The 17,932-nt window shown below is 41.5% G+C and overlaps 2 protein-coding genes across 4 annotated transcripts in view; both read right to left on the minus strand.

Moving 5' to 3' along the window:
- Window positions 1-1,364: 1,364 nt before the first annotated feature.
- GAS2L3 (growth arrest specific 2 like 3) lies at window positions 1,365-11,142 on the minus strand. Its single transcript, XM_071424299.1, has 8 exons — window positions 11,125-11,142; window positions 9,980-10,148; window positions 9,491-9,609; window positions 8,642-8,783; window positions 6,001-6,064; window positions 5,200-5,338; window positions 4,248-4,355; window positions 1,365-3,542 (listed from the first exon to the last, which is right to left on the minus strand). The coding sequence occupies exons 1-8, from the start codon at window positions 11,140-11,142 to the stop codon at window positions 2,172-2,174; spliced, it is 2,130 nt and encodes a 709-aa protein (XP_071280400.1). The 3' UTR covers window positions 1,365-2,171.
- A 6,422-nt stretch (window positions 11,143-17,564) lies between these two features.
- Window positions 17,565-17,932, minus strand: part of NR1H4 (nuclear receptor subfamily 1 group H member 4) — a 30,136-nt gene continuing 29,768 nt past the window's right edge. For all 3 annotated transcript variants that reach the window (XM_071424302.1, XM_071424301.1, XM_071424300.1), the window contains one exon: window positions 17,565-17,803. In XM_071424302.1, the coding sequence (XP_071280403.1) occupies window positions 17,565-17,803 (239 nt within the window). The remainder of the gene's footprint in view (window positions 17,804-17,932) is intronic.

The raw sequence follows: 17,932 nt of genomic DNA on the forward strand, positions 1-17,932 counted from the left end.
TGACTCTGGAAGGGTTGTTCAGCAACAGCCCAAACAACAGCACGTTATCAACATGGGCTTAGATTTTAATCTAACACACAGCCCCATAGGGGATGCTATGAAGAAAGTTAACTCCATCTCTTCCAGACCCATTACAGAAAGAAAACCCCAAGAAGTCAGCTAATCTGCATGAGATATATCACATGTAATTTACCATTTGGAAGCCCAAAAATAAAAAGCAAGTCAACTACTGTAAAATGCTTTCAGCACATGAAGCCATGTGCCAGATTTATCAAACCTGACAGGAAACCACTATAGTCAATACTCTGCCTAACACTGAAGCAGTGGCTTTGACCAGCGTACATTTAAAACAAGCAAGACCAAGGCCTTCCCCAAACATACAACTTTGTATGGGATCCTGTGGGACTTGTGTCCATGTTATCAAAACAGATCTCTTTTCCTCCTACAGTTTGGATACTGGCATCTACTGCTTACTCCCAGCAGGTTGTGAGCAGTATTGTACAGTAGATATGCATAAATAGAATCATAAATTAAATAAAATAAGCTAACAAGGTGCTCAGAAAAGCAGCTCTACGACTCTGCCACATCGCAAGAGAACTCAGCTTACGATGTTTGCTTACACTAGTTCCAAGAAAAAAAAAAAAAAACTAAAATAAAATCCCTTAACAACAGAAACTATATATTCCATGGAACTCTTCTCCTTCTAAAAAGACTTCCCAGTTCCACTATGCAGGAGCCTTTAAGGCAGTGACATCCACTCCTGCCCATAAATAGACTGGGAATGAAGGGCAGAAGTGATGGTCTGTGGAAACCACCAGTGTGTCTTCAAAGACCTTCAGAGCTCCTCAGAGTCTGGAGGGACAACTGTTCCTTAACACCAAAATAACCCAAACAGCACTAGTCCCAAAGACAGTAGTTCTCAATCTACCATGAAGCTCACTCCCCAAGGTTAAAGGTGTTGAGCACCCAGATGTTTAACTCACTGAAAGACTTCAGGAGCTGGGTGTAAACAGTGCATAGCTTTCTGGCACTTTAAGATGTTTAAAGGCAAATGCAGGCTATATTCCTCTTTGAGAAACTATTTCTCACCTCCAGAGAGTGATAGAGGAGAGCCAGGAAAGAGGTGTCCACAAACAAAACAAGAAAGGCCCCTGCAGACTAGAGTGCCAACAAAAATTAACCCATAGCACTGAGAAAAGCATTTGGCAATTCAGTCTTCCATGCAAAGGCCACTCCTGCAGAGCAGTAAAGCTCTGCTAGAACAGGTCAATGCTTGCAGCTCAGTGTTGCTGCAGCAGGAGCTGTTTTGGGGCTCAAACCCAGGAGTAGGAGCTGGCGTGGGGCTCCAGCCCAGGGGCAAGTGTCTTCCCTAGAACACAGAAACATCCCTCCATGCAGCAAGAGCTTTCTAGGAAAGCTAGTCAGATTTGAATATGGACTAAGCAAGGTTATCTGCCAGGGGTTTTAAAGGTAGCATTGCTCACTGGAGAGTTCTGTTCTGAATTTGAGAGGCTAAGGCACAATGAAAGTGAGCAATCAAGGCCATGATTATTGGTGTCCAATTTAAACCAAACCAAGCTCCACTTCCAAGTGAGCTGAATCCACTTTAAGGCATATGGGGGGGACACAATGAACATTCATAACAGCATCTGTCAAATCTAAACAGGACTAGAAAATTCTTCTCTTTCTAAAACATGTGACCCAGACTGGGTTCTGGGATACCAGTGAAGCAAACCAACAGTTTTGTTTGAGGTATTAGAAATTTTACAGCTTGTTGCATTGAGGTATTAGAAATTTTACAGCTTGCACTGCTCTGTTACTTGCCACACACCCCAATGCAGATGTGCCAGAACCACCAGAGTTCTGCTGCAAAAGCATCAGCCTTAATTCCCCTTTCCTCTCCCACACTTTTTTGCAGCAGATCAAGGATATTTGCCATTCCACAGTGCCACACAGCAAGTAAGCTACTTCTAAACATACCCAAATAGAAGTTTCTAAACCGCAAAATAAACACAGTTCATACACTAAGTTAGGCAGCAAAAGGCATGTTATACCTAATATTTCATATTAAATGTAGTGCTATTTAGCTTTTTTTCCTTGTCCTCAGTGTAGCAGTTACAAGAGGCCCTTTTGAACAAGACAGGGACTTCCCCAGAAAGTAACAAATTAGTTTACTTTCTGGGCTTTTTAGTCCCTGTCATAACAAAATAGTGATCATCTTGCCTGCTCTTCGTAAGAGGAACTTTTGATGCACCAGGTGTTCCTTTGTTATACGCCTGTTCCTTTGGAAGTGGCTTCTTGGCTCCTGGGGTCAAGCTTTTGTTTGTTTGCAAGTTTTTGGTTGAATGCTGACCTTTTGTGGAAGGCTGTGCTGGCTTTTTGGTCACTGCTGCTTTGGCTGAAGTTTGAGGAAGCCGTACGACAGACAAAGGTGTGCGTTCAGCAGGTTTGGATAAAGAGGCTCCAACCTGAGGGGGATTACTGGCATTTGGCTGCTTGCTGCCAGCTGATGACACATTTTTGCTTGTAGGTAACAATGGAGGTGGTGACTTTGATGCTTTGCTAACGGCAAGGGAAGGTGCAGAAGTGGAAAGTTTTAGCTCAGAAGCAGTTTTCAAGTTTCTTGCCAGGTGAGAAGTTGTTTGTGGGGCTCTCAGAGGATGCTGAGACCCAGCACCTGAGATCTGAATATCTTTTTCAGGAGGTTTTGCAAGGAGTTGCTGGGAATGTGCAAACTTGGCAACAGTGTGCAGATTTGTAACGGGTGGCCGAGCAGCCCCGGGAGCAGCTGAATTCACCTTGGTTTTAGCGACAGATACAGGTCTGCATTTAGCAGGCACACACTTTTGTTTTGAAGTAGTTGTTCCAGCTGTCCCAGACAAGAGAGAGGGTTGTTTTTTAGAGGGTGAGGGGGCACGATGGAGTGCTGGTGCTGGGGAGCCCCGAGGCAGGGCAAATTTCACCTTGGTAGCATCGGGGGACCGAATACGTTTGCGCAATGTTTCAGAGGGAGCAGGAGCTGTCCTTGTTCCTGCACGTGTAGAACTTTTGCTTCCAGGCTGTGAAGGAGCAGAAGCTGGTGAGTTGCACGCAGGAGACTCCAGTTTCTTTGAGGTGCCAGCTAATGGTTTGAAAGGAGACTGCACACCTGTTGCTGAGGACCCTTGTAATTTGGACCTGACTGTGGATGACTTGGCAGTGGAAGATGGGGTCACTCTGGGTGATGCCAGGGCAGGGGACTGAGGACGTTTAGCTAAAGCCTTCTTGGCACTGGCCCCAAGACCTAAAGCAGGAGCAGGAGGTTTTGATGGCTGCTTTTGAAACATATTGACAGCTGACATTGGATTCATAAGAGGAGGCTCCTGATTTCTAGCTGACAAGCTGGGGACACTGTCACTGGTGACCCCTTTCTGAAATGCCAGGATTTTTTGTTCCAGAGTTGCAAACTGAAGCACTCGGCATGGATCATATTTGAGCAGAAAGCCTTGAAGAGTGTCCCAGCCTCCACCAACACGTACCATCACATGTTTGCCATGTAGCATCTGAGAATGGGGAAGAGGGAGGAGGAGCAGAAGAACAAGAGAAATTCTTATCTTGTTTCATTTTTCTTCATCTTACATTGCCACCTATTGAAATTGACTAAAAATAGCACTTCCTTTGAAAAACATTTCAAAATAAAATTATGTGATAAACAAGGTTTTTGCTTCCCAATTATTTTATTAGATAGCTTCTCCTGCACAGGTAGTAATTCTGTGTCAGGAAATAATGGAAACATCTTTATAGAAGACCTTTAAACCATTCTGTAAGAATCTTTGTTTAGTATGCATAGTTCTGGGCATGGGTTGAATTTAGATTATGTCCTTGCAACACAAACTCTTATGAGTATGAGAGTACTCAACAACCCTGCAAATTATAAACCCCAAGAATCTAGGTTTTGAACAAGCAACATTCTCAGGATATTCTATGGCATTTTCCATATTTATGTTGCAAGTCATTACTGAAATTTTAGTGACACCACAGAGAAACATTATCTTAGTTTAGTGTGGTTGTAAAAATCAATGTTTGTGGATCAAAGATCTAAAGAATGGAGTAATTAAACCTATTTAGAACAAGGGATCGAATGTCAAGTTGTCCCAACCTAAATAATTCTGTAATTCTAAAACAACTCCATAAAAATGAGGTATTTCACTTAAAAGCATTTCTCTCCCCAAAATAAATATAAATTGGAGTTCTAAAAAACTACTTACTCGTATGAAGAGTATTTTATCTCCCAGCCTATAACGTCCCTCTGACAAGTATTCAATTGAAAATCGATGGGAACAACTGCAGGGAGGATCTTCTGCTATATGTTTTACCTAGTTATTAAATTGAAAGCATTTGTTAGTATTTTGACAGAAGCACAAGTTTAACCATCTATTGAGTTAATCTTCTATTAAGATGGAAGACCCAAGAAGGAAACAACTGAAAAAAGGGGAAAAGGAGTCTCCAAAGAAATGCTGGGTTAGAGAAGATCTGCCTCTAAGAGCCACTTAGAAATGCAACAAATTGGAAGGGTGAGACTATTGCCAAGAAGGAGAAATAGTGAGTTTCCAGAGAAAGTGAATCTGGTGGCTGACATTCCCAAAGAAACAGACTTTTTACATTACAACACAGAGGACCTTTAAAACAAATGAATTTTTAAGCAGAATAGGAAAATTGTTCATCATTTCCTCTGGACCAGTTTACAAGCTGTACAAATAATTTCCTTTTCTGGATATATATTCATTTCCAATTGGTACAGCTACAGAGGTTTGATTTAAAAATCTTCTTTCAAAAGACTTTCATCAAAGCCTACTTTAACACCTGATGAAGTTTTATGAAAAGATCAAATTGAAGAGCAACATTCATTGCAGTCATAGAACATTGACACCAGAAAAATGGAATGAGATCATTCCCTATACTCAAAGAAGCAAGGAAAAGGAAGAGGGGAAAGGAAAACAATGTAGGCTCTATGCACTCCAAAACACATAGAACAGCATTTTAGTTATATTTTCAAAACAAAACAAAAAAAATTGATTAAAAGAGGTGCATAGCCTTCTGTTTGAGGAGGCTTATACATATTAGATGAAAACCAGCCTGTCCATACTGAGACAGATCATACAAGTTTAAAACTAAGAGTTTAATTTAAAGCCTATATCCCACTACGCAAGTAGTACTTACTGCCTCGTGTAGCTCCCCATGGTGACAACATGACTTTGGTGTGCTAAGAGGTGATGGTGGCCCAGAGGTCATCAGCAGGGTTTCTTCTAGCTCAATTTCCTTCTCTAGTTTTACAAGTACAGGAGGTTCAACTCCATACCTCAAAGACCAAAGCAGAGTGTTTAATTACTAATTTATTAAAGAAAACGAAAAGAAATGAATGATAAACTTGTAAAATTATAATGGCTTGACAGACAAGGACATCTGAATCAGAGGAGTAATTGCCTTGATAATCCAAAAGAAGGAGCGTCTCTGAGTTTCTAGCAGGAGCCCTTCCTAAGGTAGCCTTGGTGTTTCCAGAGGATGCAGTAAAAATACTGCCAAAACTATACAGTTGAGGTCACATCCAATTTAGATGGACTATTTTAAAGCTTCCAGCTCTGCACTAGAAATAAATTAAGTCTACATTTAGATAATAAAGAGATACCTTCCAAAAAGCTGAAAAATTGAAACCCTTAGAATCGTATTTAATGCTCAGTAAGCTGTTCCAAGAGGTACACATTATCTATAGGATGAATGTATAACTGAAACACACAGCTATAGAAACCAGCATGGAACAGCACCTCTCCAAGGAAAGAGTCCAATAAATATTTGAAAAAAACATTCATATTGTACGATGGTCCTAGAAAAGCTGCTCATTACTTTTTGCACAGAATTAACATCACTTGACAGCTGCAAATAATATCCTAACTTTGTCTTAGCTTTTACTTAGTAGGATGTGTCCTTCAATTTTCTTGTTGGGAGCGTGTGTGGATCACCTACCCGGATACAATGCGCCCAATTTCCAGCAGACAAAGATACACTTGTCTTGGATCCTTGTGCAACACTAAAAGGGAAGAGAATAAAGAGGAGTTATAGTTCATATTTATTGCAGGAGGCCTATGCAATTAGGTACAGCCAAGAGAAGGGAAGATGAGGTATCCATGACTATAAATTTCCCATCATCCTACCCAGAGGCAAGGTACATTATCATTGACAATGCACTACATGCTTTACAACTCTAATTTTCTATTCCATAAAAATCTTTAAACCCATCCTGGCACTCCTGAAACCACTCTTCCTCCTAAGAGAAATATGTTTTATAATATCCTTTCTTGATGAGAACAGGAAAGAAAGAGACATGAATGCTTCCCATTCCCTACTCCCAAATGCAATATTACAGTCTTAAAGATGAAGAGCACTTAAAAAAGACCAAAAGGAAAATACACAGATCTGTTCATGCTCATGCCTACAGACACAGCTAGGTACATGCACTCTGGAGGTTATTATCCACAAGAAGATACACTGCAAGGGCCCCAGCTCACAAGTGGATGGCTACACAGCCAGTCAGCCTGAGTGGATTTAAACCTCTGCTGGGAAAGAACAATCTGGGTGATTGTCACCAGTTCAGTAATCAACAAGTAAGATCTTTTCTTATCACTGCTTCAAAAGTTCCAGCTCTATCTTTACAAGTGAAATCCAACATCCCTCTGATATCAATTTGATATTTGAAAGGCCTTTGTTTTAAAAGTGTTTCCTAAAGTATAGTCCAAGTATGAAGTCAGATTTTCTGATGATGTTTACATCATCTACTCCAGTTTCTAAGTCTGCTGTTTAAAAGATCTGATTATGAAGGGTAAATCTAGAATAGAAAGTTGACAAAGCCATAATCTCAAAGCTACTTTTAGAGGCCAATCAATCTCTTTTTTAGTGTATGTGCATGTGTGCGTGTGAATTTGCCAGCTGTAACAAAGGTGTTTTAATTTGCTTGAGTCCAAAAGGGAAAAATCCAAATACATCCCTAGCAAGGATCAAGACATTTGTTTTGGCTTGATGTCAAAGGGCACCCCACAATGCCTACTCTTTATTTCTGCTGTCTCAGGAGCCTCTTGATTTATTCCCTTCCCAATCATCTACATTTTTCAGGAGGTGCTGCTATATGTCCCTGATGGGTAAAAGACAATTTTCAACTTATCCTTCCCCTGTTTCATTCATGAAGAATGGCTTGAAAGTCTGATGAAAAACATCAGTGGAAAGAATGTTTCATCTAGGAGGCTGCAAGTCTGCTCATTTCAACTGCCAAAAAGGCTCACAAAAGATATTTATGCCACAAAGCAAGCTTGTGTCAAGAGTTACAGACTTCAAAACACTTCTTTGCAATGAGTGAAAGCCACAGCACTAGGAAATCATGTCTGCTTATCACAGGGAAGCTAAACAGGTCCTAGTTACCTGTCCACTTACAGGAACTAACATGTTTAAGCAATATAATTAGTACAAGGAACTAAAAAAAAAAATTCAAATATTCTTGTAACTCAGTTCTACTCTATATTTCCTGGCACTGAAAAAAGATGCACTCACTAGTTAATCAAAATGAAACATGCAAATGATGGAGTTTTCTCAACTGTTTTAAAAGATGACTTATCCAGTAGAGATGCATGGGCAGTCCAGCCAGTATGTAAATAGCATTTAATTAGCATTAATGCTAATTAATAGCATTAATGGAACAAAGACTTCAAAATACAGTAAATATTATGACAATTTCATAGAATTACTGAAAACAAAGATGGTTCTCAGTTTTTTGCTAGTCTGCTGACAGGCAGATATTTTACTTACTAAAAAAAAAAAAAAAGCCAAACAACAAAAAACAGAATTTGGCTTGCCATAGAAAGTTTTGTATTAATTAATTTTTACTGACATAATAGCTGATAGAAGAGCATTTCCTTATTTATTATGTGATGAAAGTACAATCTTCTTAACTAGCAGTCAAAAAAATTTTATTCCATCGTGCCAGTCTAGAAGATGCTGTACAGCACCAGTTGTGCACTGAGGCAGGCATACTCATAGTTGGTAATATTTATTTTTATAACTATCTTATAAACAGAAAAATACAAATGGTTTAGAGTAATGTTGTGTCCTGAAGTAAACATTAATTACCAACAGGCTGTTGCCACTTGAGACACAACGCCCTGATGTTGTTACCAAATTTAACCATCTTAAACATATTATTCTGAGGGATTTTTGTAAGAAGAATGAGCTGTAATACCAAATAAAGGATCTTATTATGAGTTGACTCCATGGCCCTGTGGTCTTCCCACACACAGAAAGTGAAACCACACTTTTCTCCTGTTTCTCAGTGGTTCTTTTTACTGAAGAAAAACATGGTATTTTGTTGCACAGCTCTCAGTCCCCACTTCATCCCACACAGTAACTTTCAGAAGTTTGCAAAAGCATCATGCAAGTTATATTAGTCACTGAACTGATTTTTCAATGCTTTTACTTGGACACTACCTTAAAATAAATAAGAGCTTGCACAACACATGCAGAGTCAAGAGAAAAAGTTCAAAAGTCTGTAACAAGGCATCTCCCTGACCAGGTAGTGATTCACACAGAGATCAAAGCAAATTTAACAAAAAGAGAGAGCTACCTAAGCCTTCAGATTCAAAGAGGTATGTCTCATCAACTCCAATGGCTCTACACCAGTTAAGAAAGTTGGCTGTATTATCTCTGGCAAAAAAAGATCCTGATGGAGCATCCTTCTTACATGGAACTTTTCTCATAGGAAAATTCTGGCAAGGGAAGAAAACAAAAAGCACATTGTACACATCAACATTGCCAACAGATTTCAAAGCATATTTGCAAAGGAAAATACACCCTAAATTCAGAGTACAGAAACAGTTGTAACTATTTTGTGTTCACCTCACTATGTATTCCATGAAAAAAGCTACACTAATATAGAAGGCATTCTACTTTATCATTGTGAACAGTCACTGAACGAACAGTCCTCAGTTCTGCAGCCTTTGTACTCCAAAGTAACAGGGACTTGCTTGAGATTCACACTTCAACTGAGCACTGCCTCTCAATGGAAACACTGAAGCCCACCTGCAGGTCTGGATACTTTTATGGCTGACCTGTACACCTGAGTTCAGCCACCACTTTCTGGCATAAAACATATCACCAAGTGCAAATGGATATCTCAGTAACAACCCACACTGGTGTCAGGGGAACAAACTCCAGACTTGGATTAGATCGTCCTCTGGCAAGATTTCTACTGAAATCAAACCAAAAACCTAGTAAAGACCTTAGGATGTGATTAACAAAGCAAGCAATTTATTGGATGAGTTTATCCATCTATAAAGCCACTTTGCTGTTAATCAGTCTCTGGATACACAGCATACAAAACACTTATTTGGGAAGCCTCACTCACCTGCTTTCCCTGTAACTACTACTTGAGATTTAGGACTTTGTATTTTAAAAAAATCATTATAAAACTCACCCTTAAGTTATTTGTGCTACAACATTTTTTAACTGTGTTTTGAAGAACATCAATCAATTGGCAAAGCAGTACCCCATTATCAAGTTCTTCTAGCAGTTGCTCTGCTTTGACTTCCATTCCTTTAAGAAAAAGAAGGTCAATATTAAAGTTACTCCATGAAGGTAAAGAATTTTATATGAACTTAGAGGCAAATCAAACAGCATTCCAGTGTTAAAGACTGAAAAATAGAAAAATAGAATTAGATTAATTAGATTTTAATTAGACTAACAAGATTCATAAATATAAATTAGAATTATTAATTGTGCAACCCTTAAGAGGTAGCAGCTAATAAAACTGAAATCAAAGCATACATTTTAATGCAATTCTCCCAGCCATTCAAACTCAAATACACCAGCTCTTAACAGTACTATAGATATTACACATCAGTGCTGACTAGAACATTGGATGTGCTTTGAAATTCATGAGAGAGTGATTTATTTTTAAGCTCACCCAGCAAGCCAGACAGCCAAATGGAGAGATCTTCCTGCATGGGCACCAAAGTGGCCTCGTGCCTCACAGATATCCATTGGTCATAGAGGCACACGTCTGCCAGACCTGGCCCATGCCTCGGAGTCAGGGGACTTCGGGGACTCAAGGGAAGCTCATCTCCAAACCACACCTGCACAAGAGTCCAGTAAGCTGCAGACAGAGGCTCTAATATTTGCAGTCAGATAAAAAAAACCTGTGCTTCTGAATTAGACTGAAGAACTATTATTCAAAGAGTGTTCGCTTCCCTTTCAACAGATATAGCAAACCAACAGAGCAATCAAATGGTTCTGCTCTTGTTAGCAACTCCTGCATCAATATACCACTGCATTCCTCCTCTTGACTCCCTTGGATTTAAAATTACATACTTGCCTGAGTATAGAATAAAGACAACATGCATTAAATGCTTCGGGTTTTTTAAACTCAGCACATTTTAAGTCACAAAATCTGCAAATTATCATATAATTTACTACTGATTTCTTAATCAAATGTTTCAGAGGCATTTTGTGCTTAGATCATGAAAATTATAGCATTAAAAGAGGAAATGTTTCCATGCAAGGATGTAACATATTTCTTGAACACAAATACTTAGCAGTTCTCTTCAGAACTGTATATCTAGTAAATGAAAGGTAACTTACACTTCAAGAAAAGGACCATACTGAAATTTTTGAAGAAAAATTTCCAGATTTTTTTCTGAATAATTTTTGACTGAATAAAACCAGAATCTTTCTGGTACTCTTAACTATTTTCCTTCAGTTCAGTGTGTATGTAAAATACATTTATTTATTTATACTTAAGTGATTAATTAGAATAAAAGGTTACTAAAAAAGCACTTCTTAATCATGATGGAAATTTTTCAATAATCTCAGGCTTTGACTTCAAAACCTTAGCTAACAGCACTAAGAAGTGAATGGGTCATCTATCTGATAATAACAGTGGATTATCCTTGTCACATTGCTTCTTGTAAAAGGGGAAAACAACTACTTTTTTTTTTAATCAGAGGTAACTGGGGAATCTAGTATTTTATCTGCTTCAGGGTAAACTTTTGTATTAAAAAGAAAAAGTAGTATACATGTATACAGGATTTAAACACTTCAAAAGGCATTTACCTGAACTGCATTCTGCATGGTCACCTGCTTTACATTAGTTTCTCCTCCTGGGGAAAAAGAAGAGATTTTTATTGCAGTCTCTCCTGCTTTCATGAAAATCCTGAGGAAAAACCCATCAGTGCTGTTTTGGAAAAATAAGAATGTGTCTAATAGGAAGGGAAGGGGAAAGAGGGAAATATCTTAGTAGCTAAAGTTTTGATCCAGTACTCAGTCAAATTCAGTTCTCTGCCCTTAGATAAAAATGCAGTTATTACAGCAAAAGTAGCTAATAACTTTGTATGCATAAACAGTGCTCCAAAGTTGGCAAGATTTTTAGGAGCTGTAGGATATTTATTTTGTCAAAGAGTAATGCACATATTTGAAACCATTTTTGGATTTAACACTGTTGGCTCTGATTTTTCCTTCCAAGTTATCACAAGTGCATCTCATACATATGTGCAAACAGATATATGCATCCTGAGTTCACATTAAATACTTGGAATATCATGAAAACCTTAAAACAAAGAAATAATTTTGACAAATAAGATTTTCTCTTACAGAATCATAGAATGGTGTGCATTGGAAGGGATCTCAAAGATCATCAAGGTCTAGCATAGACACATGAGAGAAATCAATGTTTTTATAAATCTCTGTTGCAATTGTGACTTTGCTGGCAGCATGCATGCACTAAGTTTTCAACAGAATGCTGCAAACTATTGCAGCAACATAGTTATCAGAACAAATCCCTGGCAAAAGGAACATTAAGGAAACTTTAGATACAATCCAGTCTCTTTCTCTCCTGAAGCCAACACTGTATTTTCCAGCAATACTTTCAACCATGGGAAAATCCAGCACAAGCTCTACACTGGGCTAAGGATTACTAAGTCTTTCCTTGGAGGCTCCAGGACTAAAGATGTGCAGCATTGCCAGGTTAGCTGCATGCATGTGTACAGAGGGTATTTCTCCATAATCATTTTCCAGTGGTATTTTACAATGTCAAAAAGTTCCTATCTGCGTCTTGAAACCTGTTAAAAAAGACTTACTTGCTCTGTTACTCAATAGCTGCAATAAAATTGCATCTTACAGATTAAACTGAAAGCCATATTGAAGACATTATCAGACATTTTTAACTCATCTGTTTTCATTTAAAATTAAGTATTTTTCCTCTCCTGTCCCAGATATTTAGGCTTTGTAAGTAGATGGCATCTTCTGTCCTGCACAACCTGGCCTTCCTATGACAAATATTGAAATGCCCATCACAGAAAACACAATTCTTGTAAAAATTCTCACCCTTTCATCCTACATAGAAAGCAGAATAGTGTCATTTTCTCCCCCTTGCTCCTTCCCACTGCCTTAAACCTCACAGACTACATGGGACCACACGTAGTAGGCATTTCAAACAACTTACCTCTACGACTGGCAAATGAGCAACCAGTTTGGTTTCAGGTGAAGACACTTCCTTGTACCAGGACTGCTAGCACTTCTCAGACCTTATCAGAGACACTCCAGTGATATCTTTCCCCTTCCTTTTATTTCTAGGGAAGGAAAAAAAAAAAAAAAGAAAGAGACATCCTCTCCTTGATGTCATTTTTCCTTCTATGAATGAACAAGGGAAGGAAAGGGTATATACCAAGCATTACTAATGAGCATGTTATGCTTCCCACAGCTTTGTCCAGGGGAATACATTTTCCTTTCGCATAAGAAAGCTATTGTCCTAAGAGAAGCTCAATAAGAGGCTTCATTGATTAAAAAAAAATAAATAAAACAACAGCAGAACAGCCAGTAGAGAAGCTGGTCTCATTAAAATAAGGAGTTCCATATAGGCTAACAAGAGCTCTAGCATATTAACTGCCAAGGGAAAACAAAAGACAGCCTAATTCACAGGGAGCACTCAAAACATGAACAAAGCAAAATATTCACACTGCAGCTATCACAGGAATGCTCAGCATCTGCAGTTTTGTGGCATGCCTAACAAAAACTAGTCTTGCCAAAAAAAAGGAAAATAGGAGATTGAGGGAAATTGTGGCACTTGAACTCCAAGGGCCTGCTCTTCTTAAACAAGTTATTTTGTAAGTCCATATGTCAGAGCTCCCTAGTAAGCCAAAAGGCTTCACTTATTATCAGGGCATCTGAAAAACACTTAACAAAAAACCCCTCTGATGATGAGAGCTACAGTACATGAATTTTGAGTTGAAAAGGAATACAGTAACAATTGGCCATTTTCAGATGCCAAAGTGTTCAGCTCAGAGCTTGCAGGGAATACAGATTAATGTAGCCTTATCACTTACTGTGAGAGGCACAGGATGAGAAGACCCAGGTCTGCCACCTTCAAGTAGTCTGCCTGTAAATGTGCAGAAGGTGCTGTGGTGAGGTGAATACTGCAGTACCAGGCAGAGTCATAACCAAATCTGACTTCTAAAACCAGTTGGGTTCCCTGCATCAAAAAGCTGTACATAATGAATGAAGTAAGTAGCTGATACTGAATTTTGGCAGCTCCAGATAGGACTGTATCAGTTTCTACACATGCCAGTTTTATCAACTCTCATTCAACAGGCATTTGGTGTTCAGACACTGAAGTTTGTGAAAGAAAGGAGCTCAGAATAAAAGTACACTGTAACACATCCCCCGCACAGCTTCAGGCCGTGCCATTCTCATTTCCAGGCAGACCTTGATATCCTCAAGGTCCCTTGGGACGGAGGACTGAATAAGCCCATCACAGCAGAAACAATTCTTTTAATAATTCTTCCCCTTCCTCCTACTGTTTCTGGTGCTGTTTCTTCCCCATTTTCCCCTCCCTGCTTCACCCCTTAAGACAAGGAAAAAACCAGAAATGTTATCTTTTCCCAACCAGGGGGCAACCAGCCCAGTTCCAAGCTCAGTAAGCATAGAGATCCCCCACCACCAACCCCACCTTCAGAAAACCCCTCTTTTTTGCTGGTGTTTCTGCTGCCAATGGCTCTGTGGGATGGAAGGAGAGGAGGTATCACCAAGCCACACCTTGCAGCTGGATCAATAGAGAGACACTGATTTACTGGGAGACAGGTGGTCAGCCACAAATTATATACTAGGAGAGGCAAGAATTGCTTTCAGCTGGTTGAGTGCCAAACCTCCAGTGAAGGACTAGAGCTATGGATCAACACCAGGTAAGAGAGATGAGAAAAACATCCCTATCTATTGACACGTGGCATAGGGACAGGCATTCCTCAGGAAAGGGGGTGCAGACACACCCTGGACATGACCCACACAGACTTGTGAGACCACAGTTTGCCTCTGCTCTCCACAGAGATGCCCAGCACTTTGCCCCCAGACACTCTGAGAAACAGCAGAGTCAGCAAATACTAAAGCACTTTACACAAATACTTCAGGGTGCTAACACATGCTCTTAGATACTCCATGAGATAGTCTTCTTAGGATCAGCTGTATCAGGATGTATGGATCACTCAGTGGGCCCCAACCAGCAAGACATGCTACACTAATTACAACCCATTCTGCAGCACAAGATGAACCGAGTCCAAATCCCATTTTACTTGACTGAACAGTTTACATATAAACAAACAACCAAACAGAATCCACAACTCTACAGATAGCTAAAACATTGATGAAGCAGCCATTGACCTAGCTTAAGTGGAACCTAAAGGAATTCACAGGCTCATTAAACTGCCTTCTGTTAACAGGCTCATTAAGGAAACACTTGGGTAGAAATGCTTTTACATCTTCACCCTATATTTAAGATATATAATATCATCTTCTACTCCATCAACACCCAAAGGTAGTCACAACAGTCTAACCCAGAGCAACTGGCTTAGTCTTGACAGTGCCTACTGAAACTCATGTTTATAAACAGACCGAAATGAAAGAAGCTGTCATGTCAGTATCTGTTGAAACATACTACAGGATAGTCAAGATTTTTTTTAGACACATCTACCAACACGCAAAAGAAAAGGGGTAGGCACAAGAGACTGAACGGAGTGCTTCTCCATCACTACAGCAATTTCAGAGCCTTTTTGTTGCATTACTGAGTCAGCAGGAGCTCTGCTTCCCTGGGGAGGCCTCAGAGGCACGAAAGAGAAAGAACCAGACTGGTCAGTCCGCGGTGATGGGCTTTAAGGCGGCAACCAACTCCTTACATTAAAGCACGCTGACTGTTCTCCCCAGATACTGCCTCTCCACACCTGTCCATGAAGTGCACACAAACAGAGGCAGTGAGCACGCTCTCCCCTACCAAATGGCAACAAAGGGCCCGGGTACACCTGTCAGAGCAGAGAAACCCACTCGAAATCAGGGAGGAGCACTTCGTCTCAACAGCTGCCATCTCCGCAGGAGACATGCAGACGGCTGCTTTCCCACAGGAGCATCCAGTTTGGGCAGAGGCTGGTTAACACCAGACACACTGCCCCAGCTGCTCCCTCACATACACAGGTAAATTCTTCTCTCCCTCCCATTTCTAACCCACACTTCTTCCAGCAAAGCATTTTTCAATGCCCATTCAGCAGGCTGCTGGCTGGCCACAGCCAGGAGTAGTTTATTATGATTTAAATATAGAATCATGCATTATTCTGAAAGATCCACCCAGTACAATTTCAAATGCATAGGCCAGTTGGCCTTATAGCTCCCCAAGGAATACATGTACTTTTTCCCATGTCTTGATCTGGTACTATGCCAAAGGTGACACACAGCATCCCTGGAACACGGCCAGCTTTTGGGCAAAGAAAGGAGCCAGACGCTTTTTGGCTTATTAAGCAAAATGAATGAGTGTTTTAGCCAAGAGCACTGTGGCAAATTTCCTACAGAAACAGCACTGCATCCTCAAACGCCTGCGTAGGGCACAGGAGATACTGGTTTGAAGGCGGTTATGCAAAAGCTCTCCCCTCTCCCTTCCCCAGGGTAAGTTTCGAGGCACTTCCCTTCCGACATCCGTGACTGAGACGCTGGATGAACTGCTGCCGCTGGACGTGTGACCGGGCCGATGGCAGCGAGCGGCTCCGCCCAGCACCGGGCTCTGCCGGGGCTCCCCGACACGCGGGACTCTCAGCGCGTTCCCAGCGCTGCCCCTGCAGCTCGGGACCCCCCGAGCGCCGCCGCTCCGGAGCTGCGCGCTCGGGGCACTGCGGAGAGCGGGGCTCCGCCTCAGCGCCCCGCTGCCCGCCCGGCCCCTCAGCCCCCTCAGCTCCGCCGCGGGCCGGGGCCGGGCCACCGCCACCCCCCGGTGCGGGCTGCTGTCACACCCACCGCTCTGCCGCGCCGTCCCTTGCTCCGCCGCGCCGTGCTTTGCTCTGCCGTGCCGTCCTGTGCCGTGCCGGGCTGTGCTGTTCCGTGCTCTCACAGCGCAGCGGGCGCCGCCGCGCCGGCCGCTCCTTTCGAAAGCGCCAATCGGCGCCGGGGGCGGGGCCGTGCCCGCCGCACCTGGCCCGGAGCCGCGGCACCGCCCCGCTCCCGGGACAGCGGCCGCGGGCTGGGACACGGCCCCAGGGCTCGGACACCGCCTCCGAGCTGCGACACGGGCCCCGGGCTGGGACATCGCCTTCGGGCTGGGACACGGCCCCGGGCTGGGACATCGCCTTCGGGCTGGGACACGGCCCGCCTGCAGCCCCGGGCGCTGGGAGCCGAAGAGCCCCCGGCAGCCGGCGTGCTGCCCGCAGCGCTCGGCACAGCGCTGCCCCCGTCGCTGGGAGCGGAGCCCCGCACGAAGAGTCCCCCCCATCCTGCCTGCAGCCCCTGGCGGCATCCGCACGCCCGCGCACGGCATCCAGATACGCTTACCTGTCCCAGGGGTGCTGCCGATGGTATTTCTGAGAGGTATTAAGCAGAAGCAATCTGAGTCATAAAGCAAAATAACCTGTGACACACTTTCACAAAGTGAAGATACGCTATAATTTTTACTTCAAAATAATATTGCAATTGAAGTTACATGTTATATCATTAAAAGAGTTTGTGTGTATGTGGTTTTTCTCCATTACATAATTTTTCATCTTGTGAAGAAATAATATCTTGTGTACCTTAACATGAACGCATTTCAGAGTTGAACAGCAAATGACTGACATTAACCATTTCAGCTGGTTTATTACTGTAACAATCTGGAATATATTCTTTGTCAGAGGTAAAGAACAAAAAAACACTGCAATGAAAAATTATGAATGGAAACTTAAATTTCCCCTTTTCCTTACAGAGGAACAGTTACTGCAATCAACTTAATTGCAGCAGGAATTAATTGGGTTCCTCTGAAGAGCTGGTGGGCTCTTTCTGGTCAAGGGGTATAAATACAGAAAAAGTTATACTCACGTGTGAGGGTCTGATAGCTATACAATATTCTGTGTATAGTGGACAAAATGACTTTTATGAATCCATGGCATAAAAATGCAGTAAAGAAAATATAATGCACCGTGGGAACTTCTCTATGAAAATAAGTGCTATGTGGTCCTTTAAAAAGATATTTCTCCTAAAATAAAATAAAGAAGTATCCATCACTGCACATCCCAGATCTCACAGAGAAGAGGTGTGAATTTGTGATCATTCACTCTCCATGACATCAGCATCTCTGCGTGGTGATGGTTAAATGTCCGTAATTCTGTGAGACGGCCCAGGAGGCATGCAAAGTGTTGAGGGTTATCTGGGTGGTGAAGTTTGCAGACTTTTTGTAGAATATCCAGCAGTGGTTCTTGAAGCCTTTCCACAGAATCTCTGTCCTTTATATATTGTCGATCTGATTATGGTTTTAAAGAAAATAAGTGATTAGCAAATATACGCCCTTATACATTGCAATTATTTACACTGAAAAGTTAAAATAAAAATATTCAAATATTTACACTGGCCACTGATATTCATACCTACA

This window comes from Agelaius tricolor, unplaced genomic scaffold (assembly GCF_023055355.1).
Source record: "Agelaius tricolor isolate 1412-34295 unplaced genomic scaffold, bAgeTri1.0.p SCAF_3, whole genome shotgun sequence".
NCBI lineage: Eukaryota > Metazoa > Chordata > Aves > Passeriformes > Icteridae > Agelaius > Agelaius tricolor.

What these genes read in the sequence shown, in the direction of transcription:
- GAS2L3 (XM_071424299.1), bottom strand. An exon ending in ATTGGGCGCATTGTATCCGG is followed by an intron (nt 5,339 to 6,000) that starts GTAGGTGATCCA and finishes TTGGTCTTTGAG; the next exon opens with GTATGGAGTTGAACCTCCTG. An exon ending in ATAAAATACTCTTCATACGA is followed by an intron (nt 3,543 to 4,247) that starts GTAAGTAGTTTT and finishes CCCCATTCTCAG; the next exon opens with ATGCTACATGGCAAACATGT.